We start from the raw sequence: 25,583 nt of genomic DNA on the forward strand, positions 1-25,583 counted from the left end.
TTCATGGACAGGTGTGTCTAGTCTAAGTAGTTCTGTGAAATCTTCCTAGGAACTTCTACCTTGAAGTTTGAAGTTTCCTTAAAAAAAAAAAAAATCTCTCAATGAACACCTAGGATTGGGTAAAAGAGAAAATAAATCAGGGAGAAAACAGATAATTGTACTACTAATCTCTATTAGCTCATCAAAAAGAACCGTCTGTACTTTTTTTGACTATTTTTATGCCTGTATTTGTAATCTGAGCAAGTACATTGAAGATAACAACACACAATATATTAACCATTGTTAACCTCCCATTATTTTATTTTGACATACTATATCATCATTTTTATTTTTTTGTTTTAAAATAAAAAATATTTTTAAAAACATCTCATACCATATGGAAAGCATTTTAAAGCATTTCAAAAATACTGCAAATTAAAAGAAAATTGAAACAACATTAAGCACCTGTCTTCAGAAATGTTGTAGAACCTTGTTCATGGAGTAAAGACCTGGGCTTTTCAACTCGGTAGTTTTTAATTCTGTTTATCAATACTGTGCATAGGAAGCAGCTGTCATTGATAGTTACTCCATTCTAAAATGTAAGATTAAAAACTCGTGTGAAAATTACCCTCGTGGTTTACTTGCATTACAGTGATAATGTCACTGTTACAGTCAAGTACAAATAAATCAAAACAGTCCTCAAAATTGGAATAGTTTTCGCTAAGGGCAGTCAAGGTCTTCCTCATGAACTTAAAAATTAAATAAAATTTCCAGCATTAAATGAAAGAACGTGCTTGGTTGACTCAACAGGGTTAACTGCAAGCAAAAGTAGAAGCAGAGACAATAGTTTCTTTCAGGGAAGCAAAGTAGATGTCGTTATGAATGTGTGGACAGCACGCTGCAGTCTTTCCATGAACGAGGCCATTGACTGGCTTAAGCAGAAAATAAATATATTGGCCAAGACAGAAAGAACAGAGCAGGAACACACACGCACACACACACACACACACACACACACACACACACACACACACACACAAAGCATGGACACAGTGCCTGCTCTTCCATACAATACAGGGCACTTTGTAATAAACGTGTCTTTTTCTAGATCCAAGACTACTTTATTTCTGAAGACACCCCCAAAACGACCTGTTTTACTTCTTAGCCTAAATTGGTTCCTTCCTATGCATTGTCAGTATGGCAAAATCTCTATTCACATGTGAAGAGAGAGGTTGGAAACTCCACAAAGAAGACCTTGGGCAGCAAAGGGTGTTCATTTGTAACACAGCTCGTGGCAGATCATAAAAACTGAAATGTGCATATTTTAGTCAATGAATGATCACAGAGGGAGCCACACTCCTCGGTCTTTGTGAAATTCTTATTTCTGCATAGAAATTAATAGACTGGCATTCCTTTGTGAGCTTTAACCTTGGCAGCATTTTGTTCTCAGAGACACTTGGTCACACATGGGCACTGAAGAATCACATCATGAGACTTGCAAGTAGAGTCAAGTACACTCAGCACTTCTATCTGAGCTATTATACCATTTCACCTATACATCATCAAGTATTTCTTTATGTACTTGTCGCCTTTGTCTGTTAGCATAGACGCTCACCTGTTCTCCATATCCTATGCATTGTAGGTAAGTTAGTTCTTTTAGACAAGCAGATGCAGACTCTGCTACGTGCAGGTTTGTTTTTATATCTGGTTCTTTGTGTTCTTTGTTTTGTAGTCAGTAATGCATGTTGAAGGTATGTCCCACCACTAGGGCTCCAGCGAATGCTGCCCTATTCCCCTCCCCTATTTCAGAGGCTCAGCAGGAAAATCATGCCTGGCTATTCTCATCATGTATTGTGACCTTAAATCCTTGCACATTGTGTTCTGCTTCAACTCTTTCATCAAGACAGCTCGTTAAAATATTACTCATCAATGGCCACGTCCAGTGCTTTTTAATCCTTTGTGTCCTTTGCTCTTTAATGACTGTACATCTGCCCCTCCTGTCTGAAATCAAGTGCCTTTCCCACAGTGCATCAGTTGTTATTCCTCTGTCTCCTGCACCATGTCTGCATCTACATTTCTCTGTGAAATGGATAGTGTCCATCATTCTATACTGGTCACTCTATCCTTTTTATATTGTTTACATCAGATGTATTGAAGAGTAATACGGATCAAAGAACAGGCCACCTAACCTCTATTATTTAACTCTTTAGATCTCAATTGCCTCCTCTGTAAAATGAAGAGGTTCTACCAGACTGCTAAAGGTTTTTGTAGCTTATTTTCTGTATGATAATTGGATATATTGTAGTGAATGATCATATGGATTCCATAGATCCAGTCATTTTTAGACCCTAAGATTTGCTTTTAAAGTATTTTGCTTTTTAATCCGACAGATAAAGTCACATGTAGTTTTCATTCAGACATAGAATTATAGACTATATGCATCATAAAATGATCAAATTCTGATACTGCAAAGTGATGCTATTTGGTGGTAAGAACCCTTAACATCCGAGCTCACAGGGAATAGTTTTGCACATTAAAAATTAAGTTAAAGGATTTCAAGCAAGAACAGTTGTAGCATAATCATAAGAAGAAAATAGTTTATGAAACTTCTAAAAGAAAAAGAAGACTGTGAATTCCAGGGTCTGTGGGTTTTGCCAACGTTTGTTAGTTGTGTAGTGGATCGATTTTACAAATATTTACCATTGTGTTACTTCCAATTTAAAATTCTCTTGAAACAAAAAGAATGCAGCTTGCCAAACATTCGGTAATCAAAGATGACATTCAGCAGTGTGATTTAGGTTTTCTTACTGATGCCATAGCAATTTACATGAAAGAAATTTTAAATCTCAATTAAAGGTTAAGCTAATTTGCTAATGTACCAGGAAGATATAAAAGTTCATATTGAAAATGAGTGGATTGCACAAAGGAATAATGATGATTTTATATATTTTGAAATGAACACAAACTCGTATTTCTATGGTGGTTAGTAGTAAGTCAATTGGCTGTAAAATCTGTAATAAGAAGGTGACTGCATTCTGATATGGATAATTTTGAATTGCTTTCATAATACAATTTCAGCATAAAATTAATAAAACTGGGGAAACAAGAAAATTAAAGAACCTACATATGGGGCCTAATTAATCATGAAACTAGTATATGTTGACCTTAAAATCAAATCAATTCTTTAAAATTGATAAACAAGTTGGAGATTTAGCTCAGTGGCAAAGCACCTGCCCCACAAATGCAAGGTCCTGATTTAGATCCCTAGTACCAAAATAAATAAATAAATAAATACTTTTAAAAAAAATTCATACAAAAATATTTTTATGTGAAAGATAACATTAAAGTGATTCAGTTCTTGGAATTTTAAAACTATCTATGAAATAATTGATCTGTATAACTTTTTTCAACTGTAAATTTATGATATCAAAATGCTCATGAAATAATCCTTACAAATGCTTAATAAATACATTTTTATATCCGAAGTTACAAAATATAATCTTTATTTAAAGTATTTTGTTACTGGTTAGTATGTTTCTATTCCTTGTGTGGAGGGGTACAAGTACAGAGCACATTTTAATTGCTTTTCAACAATTTTCCCTCCATGTTCCATCCCTCGATGCCATTCCCTTTAGAGAAAGATCTATCTCCCAAATTCCTATCGTCTTTTATTTTGCACTTTATTTATACTTTGGATTTATTATATAAGAGAAGCCATGTGTTATTTAAAGTTGTCTGATTTATTTCATTTAACATTAGAGACACAAGTTGTATCCATTTGACAAATGAATCAAGTTTCTCTTTCTTTATGGAAGAATAGTATGCCCTTGTGTATAAATACCATTCCTCTGCTGATGGACAAATAGGTTGCTTCCAAAATGTGGCTGTTATGAGTTGTACTACTATAAAAATCATATGCATGCATCAATATAATACTATATCTCTACTTCATAGAAGATAGTTATGGTTTTCTGTAATGCAACATGGTAACTACTGGTTATAGTACACTAGAATACACTGATAAATGTCTGAAAAAGAGGAGGTTAGAATTCTCAATACATAAAAGTAATTAATGTTTGAAGACACAGAACCTTTATTACCTGATTTGATTATTGTACTTTCTACATATTTATCGACTATAATGAGTCCTATAAAAATTTGAAAATAATACATCTTAATAAAATTATGTTGAAATAAAAAGAAAGTAAAATAACTCAATATTTTTCTATTTACTATACATAAAAATTATGAAATGTTTGCAATGTAGAGTAAAATAACTTTGTCTTGTTTCTACTATTTTACTATTTTACATTCATCCTAAACAACTGAAACTCAAAGGTAGCTTTCATACTTTTTATTGTACCACATTTAGTGGTAAGAGGAGACAGAGAGGGAGGGAGAGAGAGAGAGAGAGAGAGAGAGAGAGAGAGAGAGAGAACGGGGAGGCAGAGACAGATCGAACCTCTGTTTTTTGGATTGAACAAACAGCAGCATAATGAAAGTGTGTAATAGTGAAAATAGACTCGGTGTTTTGGATCCATGTGGACAGAAATCAAGAGTAACTTTTTGTAGTTAATGCTTTAACTATGTATGAGGAGTTTAAAATACTCAAATGAAGACAACAGTTTGGTCCTTCCCAGTGAGCAGGGTCCTGAGGCCCAGAGGAGGGAAAGCAGGGTGGCTGTCAGGTGACCCCCAACACTTAAGGGTCACCCAGCTAGAAGGTTGTGGGGAACTCTAAAAGAATGTTTTTCTTTTCTGACAAATAAAACCTTCGAAAATTATGAGTGGAGCGTTTTAAATCATTTGAAATCAGGTTTTCCACTGCTGTTCAAATAAATGAATGGGTTTTAAAATGGTCTAGTGATAGTAAATATTTCATTGTGGTTGATATTGGTTTCCAAAAATAATATTTTGACCTTACGGTATGGGCACATTGGAAGTCTAACATACCTACATAATTTTATAAATACATAATTTTGATTATGATGTATTGCAAACACATTAATTAAAAAATAAAAATGTATAGTTTTGAAAATTGTAATCATCAAAATGATGCAAAACTCATTATATAATATGCTTTTCATTTTGGATTAGAATTGTCATATGCCACCGATGTTTCTATGAACAAATCATTCATAATCTTCTATTTAAGCTCCCAGGTAACAAAAGAAGTTTTAGATTTCAAAGCTATGTATTACTGACATTGAAGTACATTAGCTGTTATATGTTTATGGGTCCATTAAATTCCTCAGTGTACACAGGTATCCTTGAATAGCACCTATCTGCTTCATCATTTCATAAAACAAAAATTTTAAAAAGCACTGCAGAGATCTTGATTATATAATTTTTGCTTTTACTGCATTTTTAGTAGTGTTTGTGTATTAGAACACTGTGATACACAGTCATCAAACTACTCCAAGTTTTATGATTTAAATATATCATATCACACTTTTCAGGAAATGCTAAATTGTGATATATTTTATAATATTTTAGTTATACATGTTTTAAATATATTTATGACACTGGTTTTTTGTACTGGGGATCAAACTCATGACCTTGAGCTTGCCAGGCAGGCACTTACATCACGAAGCTAAATTCCCAGCCCATTTTATAACATTTTTAAATGGAAAAAATGAATGCAAACACTGCTATGTGAAAATCTCTTCTTCACTATGTTACTGTTGATGCTCAGCCAGTAAGAGCACAAAATGTTGCTACCTATATATCGTAATTTTTACAGCTATTGTATTTTTCTTGCCAACAACATTAAAATGTAACAGTTGTTTTCACTAAGCAATCTTATGCAATCTATTAAATTTTTAAAGTTGAAAACTTGGCATTGGAAATTATTGTATCTCTGAAGCGAAATGTCAGATCCATTCATGCTGCGGAAAAGTATTATAATTCCATTTCTATAAACTGTGTTATCCTTGCAAATAATCACTCACCTGTTACATCCACCCACACACTGCGGACTGGTTTTAGAATCTTGACATTCCCTGTACTCGGGAAGCAACAAGAGTAGAATCCATTTGCTGAAATGTACCACTTCCATCACTTTTTGTTTCCTTCCCACTTAACCAAGAAGTAAGTCAAAACAGAGCCAGTGCAGTGCAAAATCTACACAGAACATCTAAACACTTTCAGCTACCTGATTGGATTGTTTTAAAGCATTCACTTGGAAACTGCTCATTGTTTACACGACAGCTAAAATGAGTCAGGTTAAGAAATACGATCTAACTAATATCTTTAGTACTCTGAATAAGACTAATGTGAAAAGGCAACTATAAACCAGTATAAAGTATTAAATATGCAAGCTTGTTGCTTACTATATGCCTTAAAGTGCCTCAGCACATGCTTATAAAATCAAATTGCAAAATGAGAAATGGTTTTAATAATTTTCATATGTCATTGGATCCCCCATTAACAAAATAAAAATTAAAATAAAAGCCAGTGAATCAACAATAGACAACATAGTAAGTAGCGTGCAATGATGCCACCTACTTAGTGGTTAAAGTCATATATAGGTAGCAGGTTCCTCTGGAGATCAAAAAGTCATCAATTTTAAATTGACTTCCAAAACAATATTGGACAAACAAAAGGAAGATTACAAAGCATCTTTAGTCAAAGAAAAATAGAGACCATTTTAGTGAAATCTTTGTGGTAAATATATTTAAAATTTCCCAACAGGGGCCTCATTTATTCAGAGAAGCTTGACTCAGAACCAGAGTCCAGAATTACAGTGAATCCCAGTAGAGCCGAAGCTTCCCTATAGGCTTGAGATTTCAAGGTGGCTTGATAAACAGTGTGTTGGGTGGGGATAAATTAAATTTTCCTACATTAAAAAGTGAACAGGGGCACATAGAGGCCTATATATTTATAAATAATATTTATTGTAAGCTTAACTGTATTTTATGCAGAAAGTCAATAGTTTATAGATTTTTAATTTACTGCAGAAGCGTAACACATATTTCTAGCAACATCATTTTGTGATTTGTTAAGGAGCTACTCTCCCTGGAGAGCTCTGCTTGGTGGTGAGGCGAACTGACACACAGCTGCATACCAAGATGGCGCTCCTTAAGATCCTTGGCTCTGGGGAGCCCTCAGCGGAATGCTCTCCATCGCCCGCAAGGGAAACAACAGCACACTGTTTAAACCATGGATAGTTCCTAAAATTACTTCTTCATTCTCAGTCAGGTTCATCATCCTGCCTTCTCACTACCACAGTGATTCATGTCCCCTTACCATACTGTGTAATAAAGTGTCCTAGGTTATATGTTCATTAACTTTTGTTATCCATTAGAAAGCATGATGGATCCTAATTCAACATTTTCTATCCCAGTTTTAATCGTAGACTTAAAAACAAGTGCTCAGTAAATGTTCTTAAAGGTGAAAACATCATAAAAATCTCAGCAAAACTTAAAATTTACATTTCTTTACTTTTGGTAACTTTAGAAAATACTATAGGAACTAATCAGAAGAAAAGTGAGTAAGAATATAGTACAAATTGGGAATTTCATATACTACAAATATAAAGTAGAAAAAATAGAAAGTTATGAATGAAAAAGGCAATATTAAAGTTGATCTAGGCTTTAAATAAAAGTTTTCAACTGCTTAGGACTTGGTAAGAGAGAGAAACTTAGTAAATAGAAAGCCTTGCTACAACTGTTAAAAGCAAACTTCATAGAATGTTTTTAACTTACAAATAGAAAAAAAATTTATAAAATAAAATAAATTTTATAGGTACTGGCAAAATGGGATTCATCACCAAAATTTAAAATAATTAATAATTTTTAAACCATCAAGTTGTATTTTTTCAAATGAATGCATATAAAAATTATATACATGCCATACTAAAGCAGAAAGGTAGAAACACAATAGAATATCTGTCCCTAAAAGTTTTCAATTCAGAAAACCAAACAAGATGAAAGTAATAAAACTAAATAAAAATAAAGTTTAAAAAATTGTATCCTGTTTTGGGAGGATACCAGGAATCGAACTCAGGTCCTGTGCTTACCAGGAGAGTGCTGCACCATTAAGCAATATCCCCTGCATAGAAAAACTGCTGATATTTATAATAACAACTTTATTCCTTGAAAAAATACTAATAAGTTTCTTTAACTATGAATTTGTTCAAAATAAAAGGAAATGGCATAAAAATCATGTCTGAAATTTAAATTATGCTGTGATAGATGAAATTTAATAAATCATTTGAGAAATATTATTGATGGGAATGAATACACACTAAAATGTCTAAACTGACACAAAATATGATTTTAAAGAAACCAAAATATGAAAAATATATTTTAAAAGATCATGGTATTTGTCCTTCAAATTTCTAATACCAAAAATAAATAACTGCTTATTAATGGGTCTTGAGTTAAAACTGAATCAAGTTGTGGCAATTAGAACACAATCACATACACATGAGGATGAAGAAGAATTTCTCTCAGTGTTGCCAAACTGGCCACTACACAGTTCAGTTGACTAACGTACCTCAAGACTGTAACAGGGAAAATGCAGGAAAAATAAATACAGTTAGGCACATAAATTCACTAGAATAAACTATGAAGTGTAGTATTTATCTTTAATTGAACCTCTTAAATCCTGTGCTGAGCATTTCATCATATTTTCATTGGAAAGAATATGTACATAAGCCAAAATATATAGCTAGTCATGATTTATAAAACAATTTTGGTTTAAGTTGTGATTACTCACTTTGTAGAATGACATCAAGGTTTAGTTCCGATTGCATGTCATTTAAATACAAACAAAAGGACATTTAAGACCTGAATTGACTCATTAAACATACAAAAAATATGTTCACTTTTACTATTTTAATATATTGTTGAATTAATTGAAGTAAGTGTATTTAGGTATTTTAAAATAAATTGCAAAGTGGTTACTATTTTTGTCATAGTTATTGTTAGTGGCAACGTATAGTTCAGATCACAAAGGCTTTCTTATAATGATTGACCAGATAGTCCAATTCAAGGGAAGTTATTAATGCTCCAGGTAAGCCTAGTGAGGGTATAGCTAAGGTTAAGACCCATGATCTTTCCTACCAGATTATAGATTCGAAATAATCATTATAAATATTTTCAACCTAATTTTCTCTGTGATATAACAAGTATTAATTGCAAATGTGTTTTGAAATGGCTCAGGAAAATATTTTTTCTGATCTGATAGGTAATTTATCAGGGCTAAACAATTTTGCAGAAGTTCTTACTGGAATGAGAATAAAGATATAATGTTTTTACTTAAGGAACTTTAATACAGTTCATTTTATGTAAAACTAACTGGGTAAAAAGAGATTCATACTTGCACATACTTGATAAATATACGACATTCTTGCACATTTTATTTCCTTGAACACATTGCATATCCAAATGCATATCAATATCTACCAATGATGGTATTATAAATATTTGAACAACAGAAAATTGCTTAATAAAAATAGATTTTTCTAAAAGCACAGATTTGACCTAAACTAAATTAATGAATTCAGTGAACTACAATCCAGTGCAATTCGCTGAGTACTTATTAAGTACTTTTTCTGCTTAGAAGATACTATAAGGATCCAGAGAATACACTGGCTGTTTTGAAAGTTTTTGAGTTAGTTCCTCAAATTCAGTAACAATCATTAGTTAAAGAGGAAAAATTCCTCTCTTTTATATTTCTAAGAAATAAAAGTCTTCCATGAAACCTGGAACATATAAAATAAAAAACAATCAAGAACTTAAATTTCTACCTACATCAAAATCATGGTTCCGGTTCAACCACTGTTACTTTGTAAAGAGGAAAAGCCGAGATTTGGAGCAGTATGAAACACGATCCCTACAATATTACAGCAGCTAATTGTTTCACAATATGTATTTCTATTTTCATTTTCTCAGCCAATTCCTACTTCATACAGGTTCTGCAAAGAGTGTTTACACACTAACATGCGGCCTAGCTGTCTGACCTTTCTCAATCACAACCTCTGATTTCCATTTCTGCTTCCTGCGTTTCATATTGTAAATGTAGAATAAAGTGTTCAATGCTCAGAATTACTTACTCCAGGGTCAGAAATACCCAAACATGTCAAAGAATCAAGAAATCCTTTCCTCTGCATTATCATCCTTTCCTTCCAAGTCCATGAAATCTTGTTTGTATGATGATAGATGCAAGGGTTTTTGATTTGGGCAGGGCTGGTTTAAAACTGATAGTGGATTCATTAACTTGCTTCACTAAATAAACCTTTTGAAATATCTATATGCGTTCCACTGCTTTGTGTTGTGCTTTCAATGTGTGCAATATTATATATAGAGAGAGAGACAGAGAGAGAACACCTAGTCTCTTTTCAATTTATATATATTATATATATAGTCTCTCTATATATTATACACACACACACACACACACACACATATATATATATATATATATATATATATATAGAGAGAGAGAGAGAGAGAGAGAGACAGAGACAGAGAGACAGAGAGACAGAGAGAGACAGAGACAGAACAGAGACAGAGACAGAGAGACAGAGAGGCAGAGAGAAAGAAACTAATCCCTAGCCTTGCTAGTCAGGTTCTGCTTTCTAATTTGTCTTCTCAATTTAACAGGAGCTGAGAATACCCATCTCTCAAGGTTGTGATGCTTCAATGAAAGACTCAGTTCCACAGTTCTGTGATTGATGTGACGCAGGTGACAAGAAATGAATTAGTTTCTTGCCTTGCTATGTAAATGAGAAAAGAAATGAAGATGCATAATTATTAGAAATGCCTCATGACCTGTTTCTCTGATAGAAGTGCTTTCACAAATTCTTTGGAGAAAAACAAACTATTAGAGAAAGAGACATACCATGGAGAAAAAATTCATAAATTACAAATATTTGGGTTTAAATTTAAAACTTAGTAAGAATGCATATACTGCCAATATTTTTACTTTTTGATAACATTTAGTTGACGGCATTTAAAGGCAAGATCTAAAAAGTACTTGAAGTATGTGTAACCCATTTACCTCTTTTATCTACTCTTAAAGAATGCATTGACTGAACACAGATTACTTGATCCAAATTTGGACACAATTTGGACAAATTTGGATAGTCTAGTTATTTAAATTAAAGCAAGTTAACCTGATATCCTTTTACACATTTGAAATAGAAAAGAGGCTACATACTTGAATGCAGTTTAGGAGGCACACCATGTTTATGGAGGCCCTCTCAACCCCCTCAATAATTTGGGATAATGAGGAAACAAGATCCTGTCCTAGGACGCTGGCCTGTAGAGGTGAGTGGAATAATCACACAAAAAACTAGACAAGGGGCAACACAGCCCTGAGAGTGAGAAGGAGATGAAGAAGAAGACTGTTGGGAAACCAGTGGCTGGCTTGTTTACATAAAGCCCGTCTGAATGTCTTAGAGGTGGCTTTCCTGCAATGCTCTTGTGTACTGACAATAAACAAGCTAGCTGTGGAGACAGTCACTGCATTTCAGGCAAACCGTCCATGTTATGACAACGCTGGTATATGTAAACTCTTAGCAATACTCTTGAAATGCAATAAGAGTTGTAACTTAAGGAATAAACAAAATGAGAAGGATGGCAGCAGAGCAGAATACTGGTTATGGTTTTTTCTCTGTATACTCTTGGGAAATATAAAATGACTGCTTTGTTTTGTTATGCCAAAAAAGAACACTCTTACAAACTGTGCTGGCATGTTGATGGAACCAAGTCACCACATCTTGAAAATTATCCCGTATGTCTTAGTAGAATATGGAAATTAGTTGAACTAATGCCATATATCATGAAGTTCCAAAATTGGTTCTGAAATTCTTTCCAAAGTTACAGTAATTTAAGTACAACAATGCAGGCTACCCAAGACGATTTTATTTCAAATCTCCATCTTCATTCACTAAACTAATCAAAGAGATTAAAAAAGATGTAGAAATGTACAGTTTTGCTCTTATGGTAAAAACTGACATTTGAGGCTGGTAAATAAGTGAAAACTTTAATATTTGTTACTTTAATAAACATCAAATTATATTTCTTATATACTGTTACTATCGCGTCATCAGTCTGAGCTTTATGAAATATGAAATGGAAAGAGACATGGTTAGGTAGTTGTGAGACAGCAGGTTGATACAAATATCATAAACTATGAATCAACAAAGTAATGTATTTGAGAAGAATATGAAAAAAATAATGCATCAGATAAAATTTGTTGTCTTTTCATTTTATAAATACAGATTCTTCTAGTATATTCTCATACAGCAAATCTGGCCTGGTACAATCTTGGTACTGCCTCCATTAACAGGTTCTATATCCTTCTATTACTGCCTAAGTCATGGATTAAAAAGCAAGCAAAATAGACTTACCGAGAGAGTGTATTCTCAAAACATGTCCCCAAATAGAGACAAATTAATGAATGGAAAACTATGACAGAATGTGTTTTATTTACATTTCCTTTATTCCCTTTTGTATGTTTGACCTTAATAAGTTAGCTCAGGGCTTATTTCATGTGAATCAAGAGACATGGGGCAAAGTCATGAATTTAAATTGAAAGCATTAGAAAACTGAGGAGGAGTTCTGAGATGAGAAATAATTTAAAAATGGAAAAGAAGCACATATCACAGATGACAAATGATTATATAATTGCACGTATACTGTTACAGAAATGTATGTGGGTTCTTCATTAATACCTGTTAAGCCAGTTAATGTCACTTGTTGGAACAGATGGGAATCTATCAACCTTTTTAGTTTAAAGCGACAGGAGAAATTTAGGTTATGCCAGGAAATGCATGCATTTTGTTGGACAGCTTCAACGTCTGTAAATGTTATACATAGCTGTCATGGGATGCAAAACAGTTTAATACGTGTGACAGGTAAACAAAATGGTAATAAATATACCAACACATTCATAAGAAGAGAATCTTACTGAAAGACTAGGTAAGTTCATAACAGTAAGACTGCTTTCATGTTACGTTCACAAAAAGCTTGCTTCAAAAGAAAATCAATGTCTTCTTTTGAGGCTATGGGCTAGATCTTCATTTCTCAAAGTCTAGGCAGGGATCTGATGTATTAGGTGGCCCTTGATAAATGGTGGTTGAAGAAAGTATGTGTCAGTGACTTCAGAGGTGATAAACTTTGGGTTCTTTCGTGGAAAAAAGTTACATTGATCACTGTATTTTTAATGCTTTAAATTATAGCAATCCTACAGAATTAAGTTCAAAGTTAATGCCAATCTTATAAAAGGCATCATTTATTAAATTTGACTGTTACATATAGAAAATGATAGAGGTAACTGAGATGATATTGATTGCACCTCACATGTGCAATCCAGTTTCTTAATGGGTCTTTGGGAATTTTGCTTTTCAAAGAATTATATGAATACTGTTTAAAGTATTTCTAAAACAGAGATTTTTCAACAATATTTGTGAAGTCTGGTGAAAACAAGCAGTGATTTTCATATGTTTGAAAAATGACTAATTTGTAAGAACTCACCCACGGGCAATATTTTAAATGTAAGTTCAAAATGTCATTTCTGATATTCATCCATTAATATATTAATGGATACTGCCAAGTTAATACAGATATTAAAGATTTTTTAGGCCTACAGAAGAAAATTGATTTTAAGGGTTTCTGTTTGACCTCCTTTTAAAAGATTTAACAGATAAAAGAGCACTCAAGTACTAATAGGATTTATGGATGAAAGATTTTTTAAGCCATAAAAGGTTACTATAGATGCATTCAATCCAGGCAATCTTGGGCCTGACAGTATTTCTATTGCAATCTTCACTTAAGGGAGTTTGTCATCTGTAATGTCTTGGAAAGTATTAGAAACGGGAAGTTATCACTCAAATTAGTAACCTGGATGCAATTTTGCTTACACAGCATATTTGGATTTGTTCAGCTTCTTAGACATCAACCAAAAAATAATAATTTTTAGCTCTGGATTCTCTACGTAAGTAAATACTGAGTAAATATTTATTCTAGACACTTGCTTAGAGTGTGGAGATACTAGATCTTCCCAATATTATGCCAATATAAAGCATTTCATCTCCAGGAGATTTTACTGTGTTTATTTTGCCAGTTCTCCTAAATTTGATCTGTTATTTTGCAAAAACAGCCTTTATCAGCATGAAGTTCAACATTAAAGCATTCAGGTAGCTCTGCATAACTTCACTACCAAGATTTGGGGAAAGTCAAATTATATTTTTGATAATGGATTTAGAATAGCAATCTCTATATGTGAATGTTGTTTAAAACCTGGAAATAAAATCACTTCTGAAAATCCCAAATTAGCTATGGTTAAAGTTTCTTTAACAGAATCTTATCCTTTGGGAAAATAACAGAAGAGCTTTTAATTCAGTTCTCTATAATAAAATACTCATAACAAAATAAAATTTAACATTATCTTTATTAATTTATATTTTTGAATTACTGACTCCCTTAATAAACTTCATTATCTGTGCATCCACGTAGGGTATTTTATAAGAAAATTAAGTTTAAAATATTTTTGTATAATTTTATAAAAATCAGACAACTTCCATAGTATAAACAAAAATTTGAAAGCTATGCTTAGAGAAATAGTTGTTTGAGGACTAGAATAATACCAAACAGCAAAGTGAAACTTGGTTAGTGTAATGAAGCACCTAGCTATAAGAGAGGAAATAAATGAATAACAGGAATTTTAATGATATTTTGCCTATCAATCTGTTTTTCTATTCTTTCACCAAGATCATGAAATATAAAGGCCAATGTGTGATTCAAAATTTCAAAAACTCTAATGTGACTGCAATAATAATGTTGACTTTTAAATAAAGAACATGGTTCACACTTAAATAAAATTGTGAAATGTCTAACTGTAGGCAATATACTTGGAATAAATTCAAAGTGATCTTCATCCATGAATTTTTTCAACTCTGGAGAAATCTAAGAATGTATATAAAAATGTAAGATCCAACATCAAAACTGTTTAACATGAGAATATCTCATAAAAATATAGAATGTAATAAGTGCAGTCTATGAAGAATACATACAAAATATTAAGATATCTTAGTCTTCAATGAAAAAAAATAACATAATATGACATTTCTGAAAATATACTCATAAATTAAGCTTAAATAGCACAAGTAGAAAATTGCTAGTTTTATATTGAGAATTTTTAGTGTAAATTTTAGGAAGAATAAAAGCAATGATTATATGTGAAAACACATTTTTTCCCTTCACAGAAGTGTACTGCACATTTATGTGAACTTTAATTTGTATAATTTTTATTGAAGACTGTGATGCACTTTTAAATGCGCTGGTTTAATTCTTAAGTTATTCTTTAGATCGTGCAATGAGGCGTGCATTTACCCAGATTAGCACACACATCCACAGACCCTTCAGAAAGTGTTGCTTTGCCTCTGATGAGAATTTGGAGTTAGGCACAGTGATTTCTCCTCTCTAGGACTTTTAGTCTCCCCCATCAGCCAATTAGGATGAACTAAAGAGGTGCTAAGACAGTATTCAATAAAGAGACAAGCATTACACAGGGAATTTAAAGACTGATTGTACTCTCAAGCTTGCATGTCACTTTGTTTCTCCAGGCTGTCTCTTCTTTCATGTAAAGATGTACAGAAACACTAGTACTTTTAACCAGCTTAAATGGAGTAGAGCAGAATTTTTGGATAAAATTGTGATGCGTGTATTTAATTTGTTTTTTCATATGTACTTACCCCTTTCTTTGGGCTATCCAGGGAACAATAGACTAGATAGGTAATAAGAACTTTGTCACACTTAAAATTCTACAGAACTGAATGAAAGGTTAGTCAGCAAACGGAACGATTTTATTGTCTCGGTTTTTACAGTTAATAAACATTTTGTGTCTCTCAAATTATTTTATATATTAAGTTTATAAATTCATCTGCATACGAAATTTTTTCAATTTTATTCAAGTGTACTAAAATAAGATGGAATAATTTTTCATGTAATTGTAATATTTTTGCATTTGGTTTATTATTTTTATGTTATATAGTGGCATATTTAACGTATTGCTTACACATGGTTTTCACTTACTGTTGCTTTTGAAAGTGAAACATATCTTTAAGTTTCTTATACAGACTTATTAAAAGAATAAAGTTGAACAAAATGAGATGCTCAAGATGTTGAAAATTACTAAGCTAAAAGTTATACGTTACTGAACTGTTAATCTTAGGCTTTCTTCTAAATTAAACACTCTAATTCTCAGTTATTTTCTTAAATTAAAAAGTTTAATTAGGAACTTAGTTATATATCTTACATTTTGATAATTCTATGAGATTATGGCTCTATTACATTTCGGATTTCACTTAAACACTAACCATGACGCCTCTCTGCAATCAGGACAATGCAGATTATTCATAAATGGAACTAATAGTCTGTACAGAGGACATAACTCCTATTTCATACAAGATTTGTTGAGGGTAAAGATAGGAGGATGAGTGAGAAACATTAAAAAGCAAATAACACTTTTATAAAGGGTTTAGCACAGTGATTCATGCATAAGAGTTGTGCTAGTACCATTTCTTAAAACAAATAATTCCCATATTCTCTCTACAAAGGAAGCACCTTTGAGTATCCCCAAATCTATCAGATGAATTTGCATTTGGAAAGTTATAGCATTAGCCCTAGCTTTCACAAAATTATTTAAGATTTAAGAAATACACATCCTGGAGGTTATTTTCATTTATAAATGTCTTTTCACAGTGATATTGAACAATACTTTAAAATTTTCACAGTTAAAAAGCTCTATCACTTTAATCTGTATGTCATAAGTATTTCTTTAAAATTTGCTAGCATAAGACAAAGTAAGAACTTTTTCAATCTTGAACATTATGAAGTTGGCTTTAAAGGAAAATACTCATTACTTTTTATATATTTCAATGGCTTTCGGAACACTGCAAATCCTCAAACTTAATAGAATTCAATATCTTGGCAAATTCTTTTTCCTATCAAAGAGATTTGTAAAACATTTTACATGCTGCTGAAATTGAAGATAACCATTTAACACTACAGATTGTTCTTACAGTTTTAAAATTGCAAAATGTAATGTTTCATGGTAGAGTTTTGAATGACATCATTGCCTTGTATAAATAAATGTAACAGAAATTACTCCAATGAAAATGGACATGAAAGAACACATAAATCTCATGTCAATATTGGAAACACATTAAAAAACACATTGAAGAAAACTAAAAGCAGATTTTTAGAGTTAAAAACTTCTACATAAGAAGTTCTGTCCATACTACAAGAAGTACATAATAACTTAATTTCAAGTGCAACCCTTTAAAGCTCTTCATGAAACATGAAAAGAGTATATTCTTCTGTTTTATTTACAGATTGTTATTTACAACAGTAAAAGACACATGGCCGTTAACTACCTCAAGATAATTCCTGTCATGTTGAGTACACTTATCCCATCACTGTTTTGCTTTCTGAAGCAGTTCTGGGAAGCCCCTTTGGTGTCTCTAATCACCCTGCCCTGGTTGCGTTAGTGTCCTGAATCAGGTCAAGGTATTTTCCTTTTATGATTGTTTTGACTTCAGGAAGGGCCAGAAGCGTTCTGCTGCCAGGCACTGGTGCTTCCTAAGGTAGATGAAGGCACACCCTCCTGCTTCTAAGAGCTGTCTTTACGTGGGATAGCACTCAACAGGCACATTCACATTATTTTTGATCACATCCCATAAAGTCTTTTTCATTTTCACAGGCCCCTCAGCATGCAGGACTAATATGATGTGTGCTCCCAGCCAGTGCAAATATTTTGAGGGTGTTTAAAGACAGTGTCATTTTTCTGTAGTAATTCCTTAACTTAAAACTTCACTGTGTATTTCAATCACATCTGAGATAACCACTAATAGTCTTGCTTAGCTTCCTTCAATATTAACTTTGTGACTGGTGGTACCTACTGAGCTAACTCAGAAATAAAATTAAGGAGGTATAAGAGCAACTTGAATATCAACTTCAGTGCCCAGAAATCCAATCGTATTTCTGAAGCTAATAATCTTTATAAGCTATCAAAAATCACATTATTTTCTAGGCATATGGATGTACCATATGATATAAGGGCAGTGAACTAGTGAATGTTGAAGGACCATTCCAGTTTCTTGAATGCCATGACTTTGTACAAGGGGAACAAACAAATTTACGTATGCTAATCAACCAATAATAAAAGAAATCAACACTAGAATTTGAGAGATTGAATCAATCTAGCAGCAAGAGTAACATTTTCAGCTATAAGTCTGCCCCAATTTGCACAGCCAGAACCAGACATAAATGTGGAAAGCTCTCTGAGTATTTCTCAGATGTGTAAGAGCCTGGGAACTTAGCCAAAGTCAAGTAACAGGAGAAGAGGCCTCACCTTGCATTTACTGTCACGGAACAGGTGAGGTAGTGGTGTAAGGGCGGAAAGGTGTGCATGGCTTCAAATTACAAGTTATTTTAATAATATCGATGACAGCTACTAGCACTGGGCACTGGGCTATGTGCATGGTTCTCAGTATCTCCCAGTATGATCACTGATATTCTAATCTGCTTTTTTATAGATAATGAAACTGAAGCATAGGAAAGTTGAGTTGCTAGTCTAATTGCTGAATCATTATTTGACTTTCATATCCTAGTGAATCTAGATACTCTTTTCACTTTGCTAGCATGGTTCTTAAACTATAGAGTATATCAGAATGACTTATGTGACTGCTGAAAAACATAAATATCTGTGACTAGCTCCCAGAATGTCTGATTCAATAGACTTCAGGTAGGAATCAGAGTTTCTAGAGGAAACTCTAGAAATGCTATGTTGTTTCAGACACCTTGAAAATCAATTTCCTGCTAACTTTTACGAACTAGTAGATTAATGTAAGTTATCTGATCCATGTATATGACACATATGATGAAGTGGAAAGTTCAGACATGTAAGAGGAGATTTCAAGTTGTTAGACTGTGCACAGCTCAGCATTATATGTAGAAAGTTTCAGTCTTTGGGATTTCTCTACCAGCAGGACATATTAGTTTAGCCTGCTGACATGAGCTAGATCTGATGGCTGCAGGATTGCAGCCTTACTGGGAAGAAAGAGGACCATCAGCTCTGAAATGATGAGCACTGCAAGGCATTCTACAAATTAGTTTTCTTGTCAGTGACATTCGTTAAAATGATATTCCTGATGAGAATAAAAGCCTTATGAGGAGCCTAATTCTGAGAAAATTTCATGGCCAGGGTGATAGATCTGCCTGGAAAATATCTTGAATCACCTTCCTCCTCACTCTGAATTTAAAAAGGTGAATTTCATAACCATAGAGTCTGTTCTGTTACCTGTTCCAGCCAGACCTCATCCAAAATCCAGATGAGAACTTTCCCTGATCACAAAGCTACACTGTCCTTAGATTGTGAGTAAAGAGATTGGGAGAGAGAGAGAGGAGTGAAAAGAGCTTAAATTGTGTTTTAATTCATATGTAGATAAAATGGTCTTGCATTTTATTTGTTTCTTACACATTTCTTCTTAACCTCTCCATTTGTAACATCCTGTAATTCAAAGTATGAGGAGGTTTATTTTCTCAGACAGTGCTGCCTGGAGAAGTAAGTACCTTGCTAAAGACATCCCTGACTACTTTACATTTGTTGCCTCAGCTGGACAAAATATTGGAAGTGTTAGATATTATGAGGCTTTTCTGGAGATCCTGAGGAGTAAGTAGAAGAAAGTCGTCTCATGGAAAAGAAGAGGCATACTTGGGGCATACAGGAGGGAAGTTTAGTTTCTTTCACTTATTTGCATGTGCAATCGTAAAGAAGCATTTTGACATCAGAGTTTGTCCCCACATAAGTACAAAGGCATTGTTAACTAAGCTGCCTCTCTTACCTTTTTTATTGTTGTTCTTGTCTTATGGGATCTTGGGATAATTTTTCTATATTTAGAGCTATGGATGGATAGATGCCACTTTCTGGCACTTTATTTTAATAGGCTATTTTTTCAGACACTAAATTTTGTATTCAGGAACAAGTCATCGATAGCCAGAACTTATTCAGCTAGCCTTGAAACAGAGACTCTAATTAATATCATGAACACATGAATAGTGATAACTACTGAGCTAAACCTTCACTCCTAGTGTACTTAATTTATGAAGTAATTCTATCCTTTTTCTCCTTGAAGGATCTCAAGGGAGTTGCCATCAGGTTTTCAAGATGCTGAAACTTGCTCCTTAATTATTTCTGCTCATTCTTTTCCCACTAGGGCTCGCCCCTGCTGCCATTCACCCCAGCCAGAACACTGTCAAAGAGCCACACACCAAAAGGACCTTTCACAGTCTATGCAGAACACATTCAGTTTAGAATTCTGGGAGCTGCTCAAACCCTGTGGGCAGCATTTTACGTTGGCTTAGCAACTGGAAGGTGCGAAGGCTCCAGAAAAGAGAAAGGAACCGGTCTCTATCTCCCTTGGTTGTCTGCTTCATTATTATTCCTCAGTGCACTACAGATCCTTCTAAGTGCTCCTCTTTCAGCCCTGGGCTGGTCATTCCAGCAAGCCTGGGAGAGGACCACCCGGACAGAGGCCACTGATCCACTTCATTTCTCTGTGCTCTCCAGTCCTGACCAAGTAAGGCTTTGCAGCCACACTGCTATCCTGCCAGCCTGTGGCCCAGCTACCAGCATGAGAAAGAAAGAAGCAGCGCCCTGACTCCTCCCCACTCTGCTAAGGAGCTTTCCCAGCTCCCTCTGTGTCTTAGAGAAGTTTGAAGGAGAGCAGAGCTGCCTCTGCTTGGAGGAGGATGAGGTGGGCATCCTGACAGTGGTGGTCCCCATGCCTAGGTCTTCCTGGAGTGCAGGGGGATTAAGGCAGTTAACCAGTTAAGCAGCCAGGAGTCCTCTCACACCTACCCTAGGGGCCTCCTGTAGGCCTCTTGATGTGAATGCATTACCATCCTCCAGGAACACACACGCATACACACACAGACACACACACACACACACACACACACACACACACACACACACACAGGGGAGCAAGGCTCCCACTTTCAACCTGATTTTGCCCATGTAAATTTCAGGCCAGTCTGACTTTCTAGAAGAAATTAAAACGTCCGGAAGAAAACAGATGGGAGGGGATGCACTGACACCTGTCCTGACTGGGGTGGGGGAGGATGATGCTCCAAGCACTCAGGTCACCCCCTAGAGTGCATCACTGATGCTTCCCCAGGGCCCTGCTAATGATGTGAAGGCCGTGTGTGTGTGTGTGTGTGTGTGTGTGTGTGTGTGTGTGTGTTACTTTGTGCTTTGAAATGTTCCCTCACCTCCTGATGGATCACTAGATACCCTTTTGTGACCTGCCTAGTAAGCCTATGGCCTTGAGGGTGAGAGTGAGTGTGTCTGTCCCTGAGATGTCCAGGCTGGGTCACCGACTGGTGAAACATGCTGGGCCCATGGGGGATGTGGCTCTCCCTCACCCCCACATGGACACTGGCAACCCTTCCTGGAAGGAAAGAGGGACAGAACAGGACCTGATCCCCATTCATACAGAAGACCTCAGTGGCAGGAGTGTTACTTCCCTGAAGGCCCAGAGCAGAGGCCTTGTGCCTCCTGGAGGCCCCAAGGAGACCAGCGTGAACCCCTGGGAACATCCCATGCTGGGGTTCCACTGGATGCTGCTCTTGTGGCACCTGCTGCAGACCTTGGGCTGCGCTTGGGTCCTGGGTCTCTGTGCTGCGTGTGCTCCCATGGGATCCCGGCATGAGGGTGGGAAAATCGCCTGGGATCTGCTGTGGGCGGGACGCTTAAGGGAGACTTGGAGATTCACAGTCTCTGTCTGGGTTAGAACTAAACAGACAGGCTGCAACTGAGAGCTGCATCACAGAATATTCTCTCTCTCTCTCTCTCTCTCTCTCTCTCTCTCTCTCTCTCTCTCTCTCTTGCCTTGCCCTGCCACCGTCTCCCTCTCCAATTTGATGCCCTTTGCTTAACATTTCCGATGAAGAGAAAATGCCCAAGGAACATTAGCTCCCCTTCCAGCCCCACCACGAGATCTAGGCCTCCAGGAAAAGTCCACTTTATTGTCCACTCCGAGGCGTTCCCTCCTACTGGACCTCTTTGTCCTTGCCTCTGCGCACAGAGGTGAGGGGGTGGAGGCTGAGAAGGGCAGGGGTGGGATCCTCCTGCCCAGGCTGCCCCCACGTGTGCCTCCCACTCCGGGAGTCGTGGACCTCGCCAGGGTTAGAACCCAAAAGGGCTCTGAAGAGCTCCCCAGTCCAAACTCTTCCGTGGAATGGAAAGCTGGAAAGCCCAGAACAAACTGCGTGCTAGCTGGACAGAGGAGGATGCTGAAGGCTTTGCAGCCACCCTGGTGTCCAGGAAAGCCTGGCACTGGGGTGAGATTAAGGATAGAAGGATAAGGAGAACATCAAGCAACTGTCAGAATTTGCACTGTCTGGTGATGGTGATTGTGAATCCACTGAGAGAATTCAACCTATGGAAGTTTCTCGGGATTTGTAGACCATTTCCCAAGTTAGGAAATACAGGAGATGCCTTGCAAGTACCAGCGTGCGCCGTGGACGACTTCACTGGCATTACAAATGTGTGCAAGGTCTGGAGATGTTGATTCCTCAGGGCACGCTGTGCCATGCCTCAATTTCCTGATGTCCCCAACGGTCAAATACTCTCAACGGAGCTTGGAGATCTGGGCTGAAAGTGCAGGAGCTCTGGCTTGAGGGCAGTATTCCCCAAGTCAGGGCCTTTCAGCAAAAATGAACGCGCCTTTCCTTTCCGGCAGCGCGTTTGATTGGGAAACTACGGTAGGCGCCGACAGCCGGGCTGTAATTGCAGACTGTGGAGCTCGGGTTGCCTGGCTGGCAAGCTTGCCAAGCTTGGGAGACTCACTCTCCACGCAGCTGCCCCCCAAAATGTGTTTGGGCTCAACAGGTATCATAGAGAGAACTCGTGCTTAACCCCGGTCCTCTACGGGAAGGAGACCCCCCTCCTCCCCCTGCCTGTCCCCGCGTCTTCTTGCCAGGGTTGTCGCTGTCTGAAGCTCCCCACGCAGCGCGCGCGTCTAGCAGGCGGCCCAGGCTCATCCTCAGCCGCGACTCCCAAGCGCCTGCGTGTGGCTCCCTGCACGTCGAGCCCACGACCAGACCAAAACCCTTGCATGCAGCCTGAGACGCATTTCGTGCACTGGGGAGTGTGGTGGGCGCCGCGGAGGACGAGCGCTGTAGCTCAAAGGTTGCAGGAAAACACACACACACACACACACACACACACACACACACACACACACGCTCGCGCGCGCGCGCACACACACACACACACACACACACACACACACACACACACACTATCCAGCTTTAAGGAGAAGGAGAAGATTGGGGATTACAAGGCAGTTGCTGCCACAGAGACTAGGGCCGACTTCCTGGTATTTAGGACTGGACATTAAAATTCCAGACATGTCACCCATCCATCCATCGTTGGTTGGTCACCGTAAAGGGAGAGGTAACCTCTCCAGTTCCCTCCTCCTGAAACATGAATTATCATTTCTACGGAATGCAAATGCACTGCCGAGGGGGGACAGCCAGCTGCAAGCTGGACAATACGCTGCTTCATAGAGACGCGGCCGGTTGCGGTTCCGAGGGGCGCTCTGGTACAAAGGCAGAAGCGTCCGGTCGGTGTTGACAGCCGCGGCACGCCTGGGCCAAAATCGCCCTGCACCCCCAACACCCAGACACACGGGATTTGAAACTAGCTCCACGGAAAGGGCCTTCCAGCCAGTCTGTGGGAGCTGTCAGGAGGAGCGATGGTTCGAAGAGGATGGCGTGAGTCATAAACAGCTCCTTGAGTATTCTGGGAGCAATTAATGGGCAGCAGGGCGCAGGAGAAGTTGTGGGAGAGACGTGGAGATCCATCACCCCCACTCCCAGGACAGCTCTTCTTCCAGGATCCTGACTGCCCCTTGGCTTCCTGCTTAGGAATAAATTTTGCATCCCACCCACCCTCCCGTCGTCTGCACATGTGACACTCTACCTGTCTGAACACCGAGACTTGCTGAGGGTGTTCTCTTTGGTCATCAGCTAATGACTTTCTCCCCTTCCTTCACGCACCCTGAAAGGTGGATCTTTATATACTTAGGTGGCATCGCAGACCCTTTTAACACCTCATCTTCCCCCCCAAACCTTTTATCACAAGACCCAAGAAAGCTCCCCTGCATTTGTCACCATCGCAGAGGAGCCCACGTAGAAATAATTCCAGTATTATGCAGACCTTCGCCACATCGGTGTGGCAGTGCTTGGAAGACCCCCATCTCCTACTGCATATAAAAGCGATGCCTTCCCAGTACATCCGTAACTTTGTCCCCAGAAAGGGTTAACAAGCATTTACAACAGTGTTTCTAATATAAATAATCCACCCGAAGCATCAGACCCCAGGGATCCCACTAGAAACCAAGGTAATCCTCGCCACCAAGAAAAGTCTTGCAGAGGAATTCTGTCTGGATATCCACTAGTTAGAGGCTATACGAATCAACTCACGTATTCGTTTGAGCATACTGCAAGAATATTTATTGAGCACAAGCTCAATCACCGCATTGAACGCCAAATCTGGCAAGCAAAATGCATTTCCTATCCGAGGGGGAGAGGAAAAAGAGAGAGAGCGAGCGAGCTGTGAATCAACTCCTTCATCAGAATTATCATGATCATTTTATCGGTGCAAATTGCAAAGTAAGCTGCCAGCCTCGCTCAGGCGACAAGTCAGCCCACCTCCATCCAAAGCAGAGGGGACCCCTCAGCTCGGGAGACCTTACCTTTCGCACAGGACACCGTCAGTAAAAAGACGAGGTTCCAAAACGTAAATCCACTTTTCGTCCCCATTTTCTTCATCAGGAGGAAGTCGAGGCGGCCACATCTAGCGCATGTCCGCGTGCCAGGCTCCCGGGGCTCGGATGCCTGTGCTGGGCTTTCCCCTTTGCGGATCCCTCGCATGTTATTCGCCAGCTCCTAATTCCTGCTGCTCAGCCCAGCCCGGCGCAGTGGAGTTGTTGCTGTTGTTGGTGCGCGGTCACAGCTCGGAGTGAATGGTGTTTCTGGGATACCACAGCAACCTTGACGAGGACTCAACCATCTCTCCAACGGGGGCACAAAGTCTCCGCTACTCTGGATTCGGTCTTTCCCTGCGCGTTTTTCTTCTCCTCCACCAAAACCCACCTCGATGATCCTGCCTCCTCACGGCGAGCACCAGTGAGCCTCTGCTTGCAGCCCCGCTGGCTCTCTGGGAAACTCCCCCCGCAGTATGCGCGATGAAGGGGTTTGGTGATTTTTTTTTTTTTTTTTTTTCCTTTCTTCCCTCCCCGAATAGATCAATGCTGCCTGTAAAAAGCAGCCCAAGAAATATTATGGTAGCGAGCTCTCCAGAGCTGCCTGCGAACGCCGAGGCCAACGCAGGGAGCGCTGCGCCCGCGGGTGTGCGTGGCTCTCGGGGAGGCGGCGATGCACGCGCACGGGGCTCGGCGAGGCTCGCGTGGGGACCGTGATTGTGGGGCGGGTGTCCCTACGGTGGTCACGGCGCCTCTCAGCAGGCGCCTTGCGCTGATCAGCCTCTGTTTTAATTGCAAAGAAGGAAAAAAAAAAAAA

The 25,583-nt window shown here is 37.6% G+C and overlaps 1 protein-coding gene across 8 annotated transcripts in view; it reads right to left on the reverse strand.

The window, feature by feature from the left end:
- Csmd3 (CUB and Sushi multiple domains 3) overlaps positions 1–25,488 on the reverse strand; it is a 1,082,130-nt gene extending 1,056,642 nt beyond the window's left edge. For 3 of the 8 annotated variants that reach the window (XM_063257641.1, XM_063257642.1, XM_063257639.1), the window contains exon 1: positions 24,758–25,484. In XM_063257641.1, coding sequence (XP_063113711.1) covers positions 24,758–24,935 — 178 coding nt within the window. In that variant the 5' untranslated portion in view covers positions 24,936–25,484. Of the gene's footprint in view, positions 1–24,757 lie in introns of all 8 variants that reach the window. The other 5 variants (XM_063257646.1, XM_063257644.1, XM_063257640.1 and 2 more) reach the window with 4 other exon arrangements.
- Between the last annotated feature and the right edge of the window lie 95 nt (positions 25,489–25,583).

The sequence above is a fragment of the Cavia porcellus genome, unplaced genomic scaffold (genome assembly GCF_034190915.1).
Source record: "Cavia porcellus strain 051 isolate PalLab524CR breed Dunkin Hartley unplaced genomic scaffold, mCavPor4.1 scaffold_10, whole genome shotgun sequence".
NCBI lineage: Eukaryota > Metazoa > Chordata > Mammalia > Rodentia > Caviidae > Cavia > Cavia porcellus.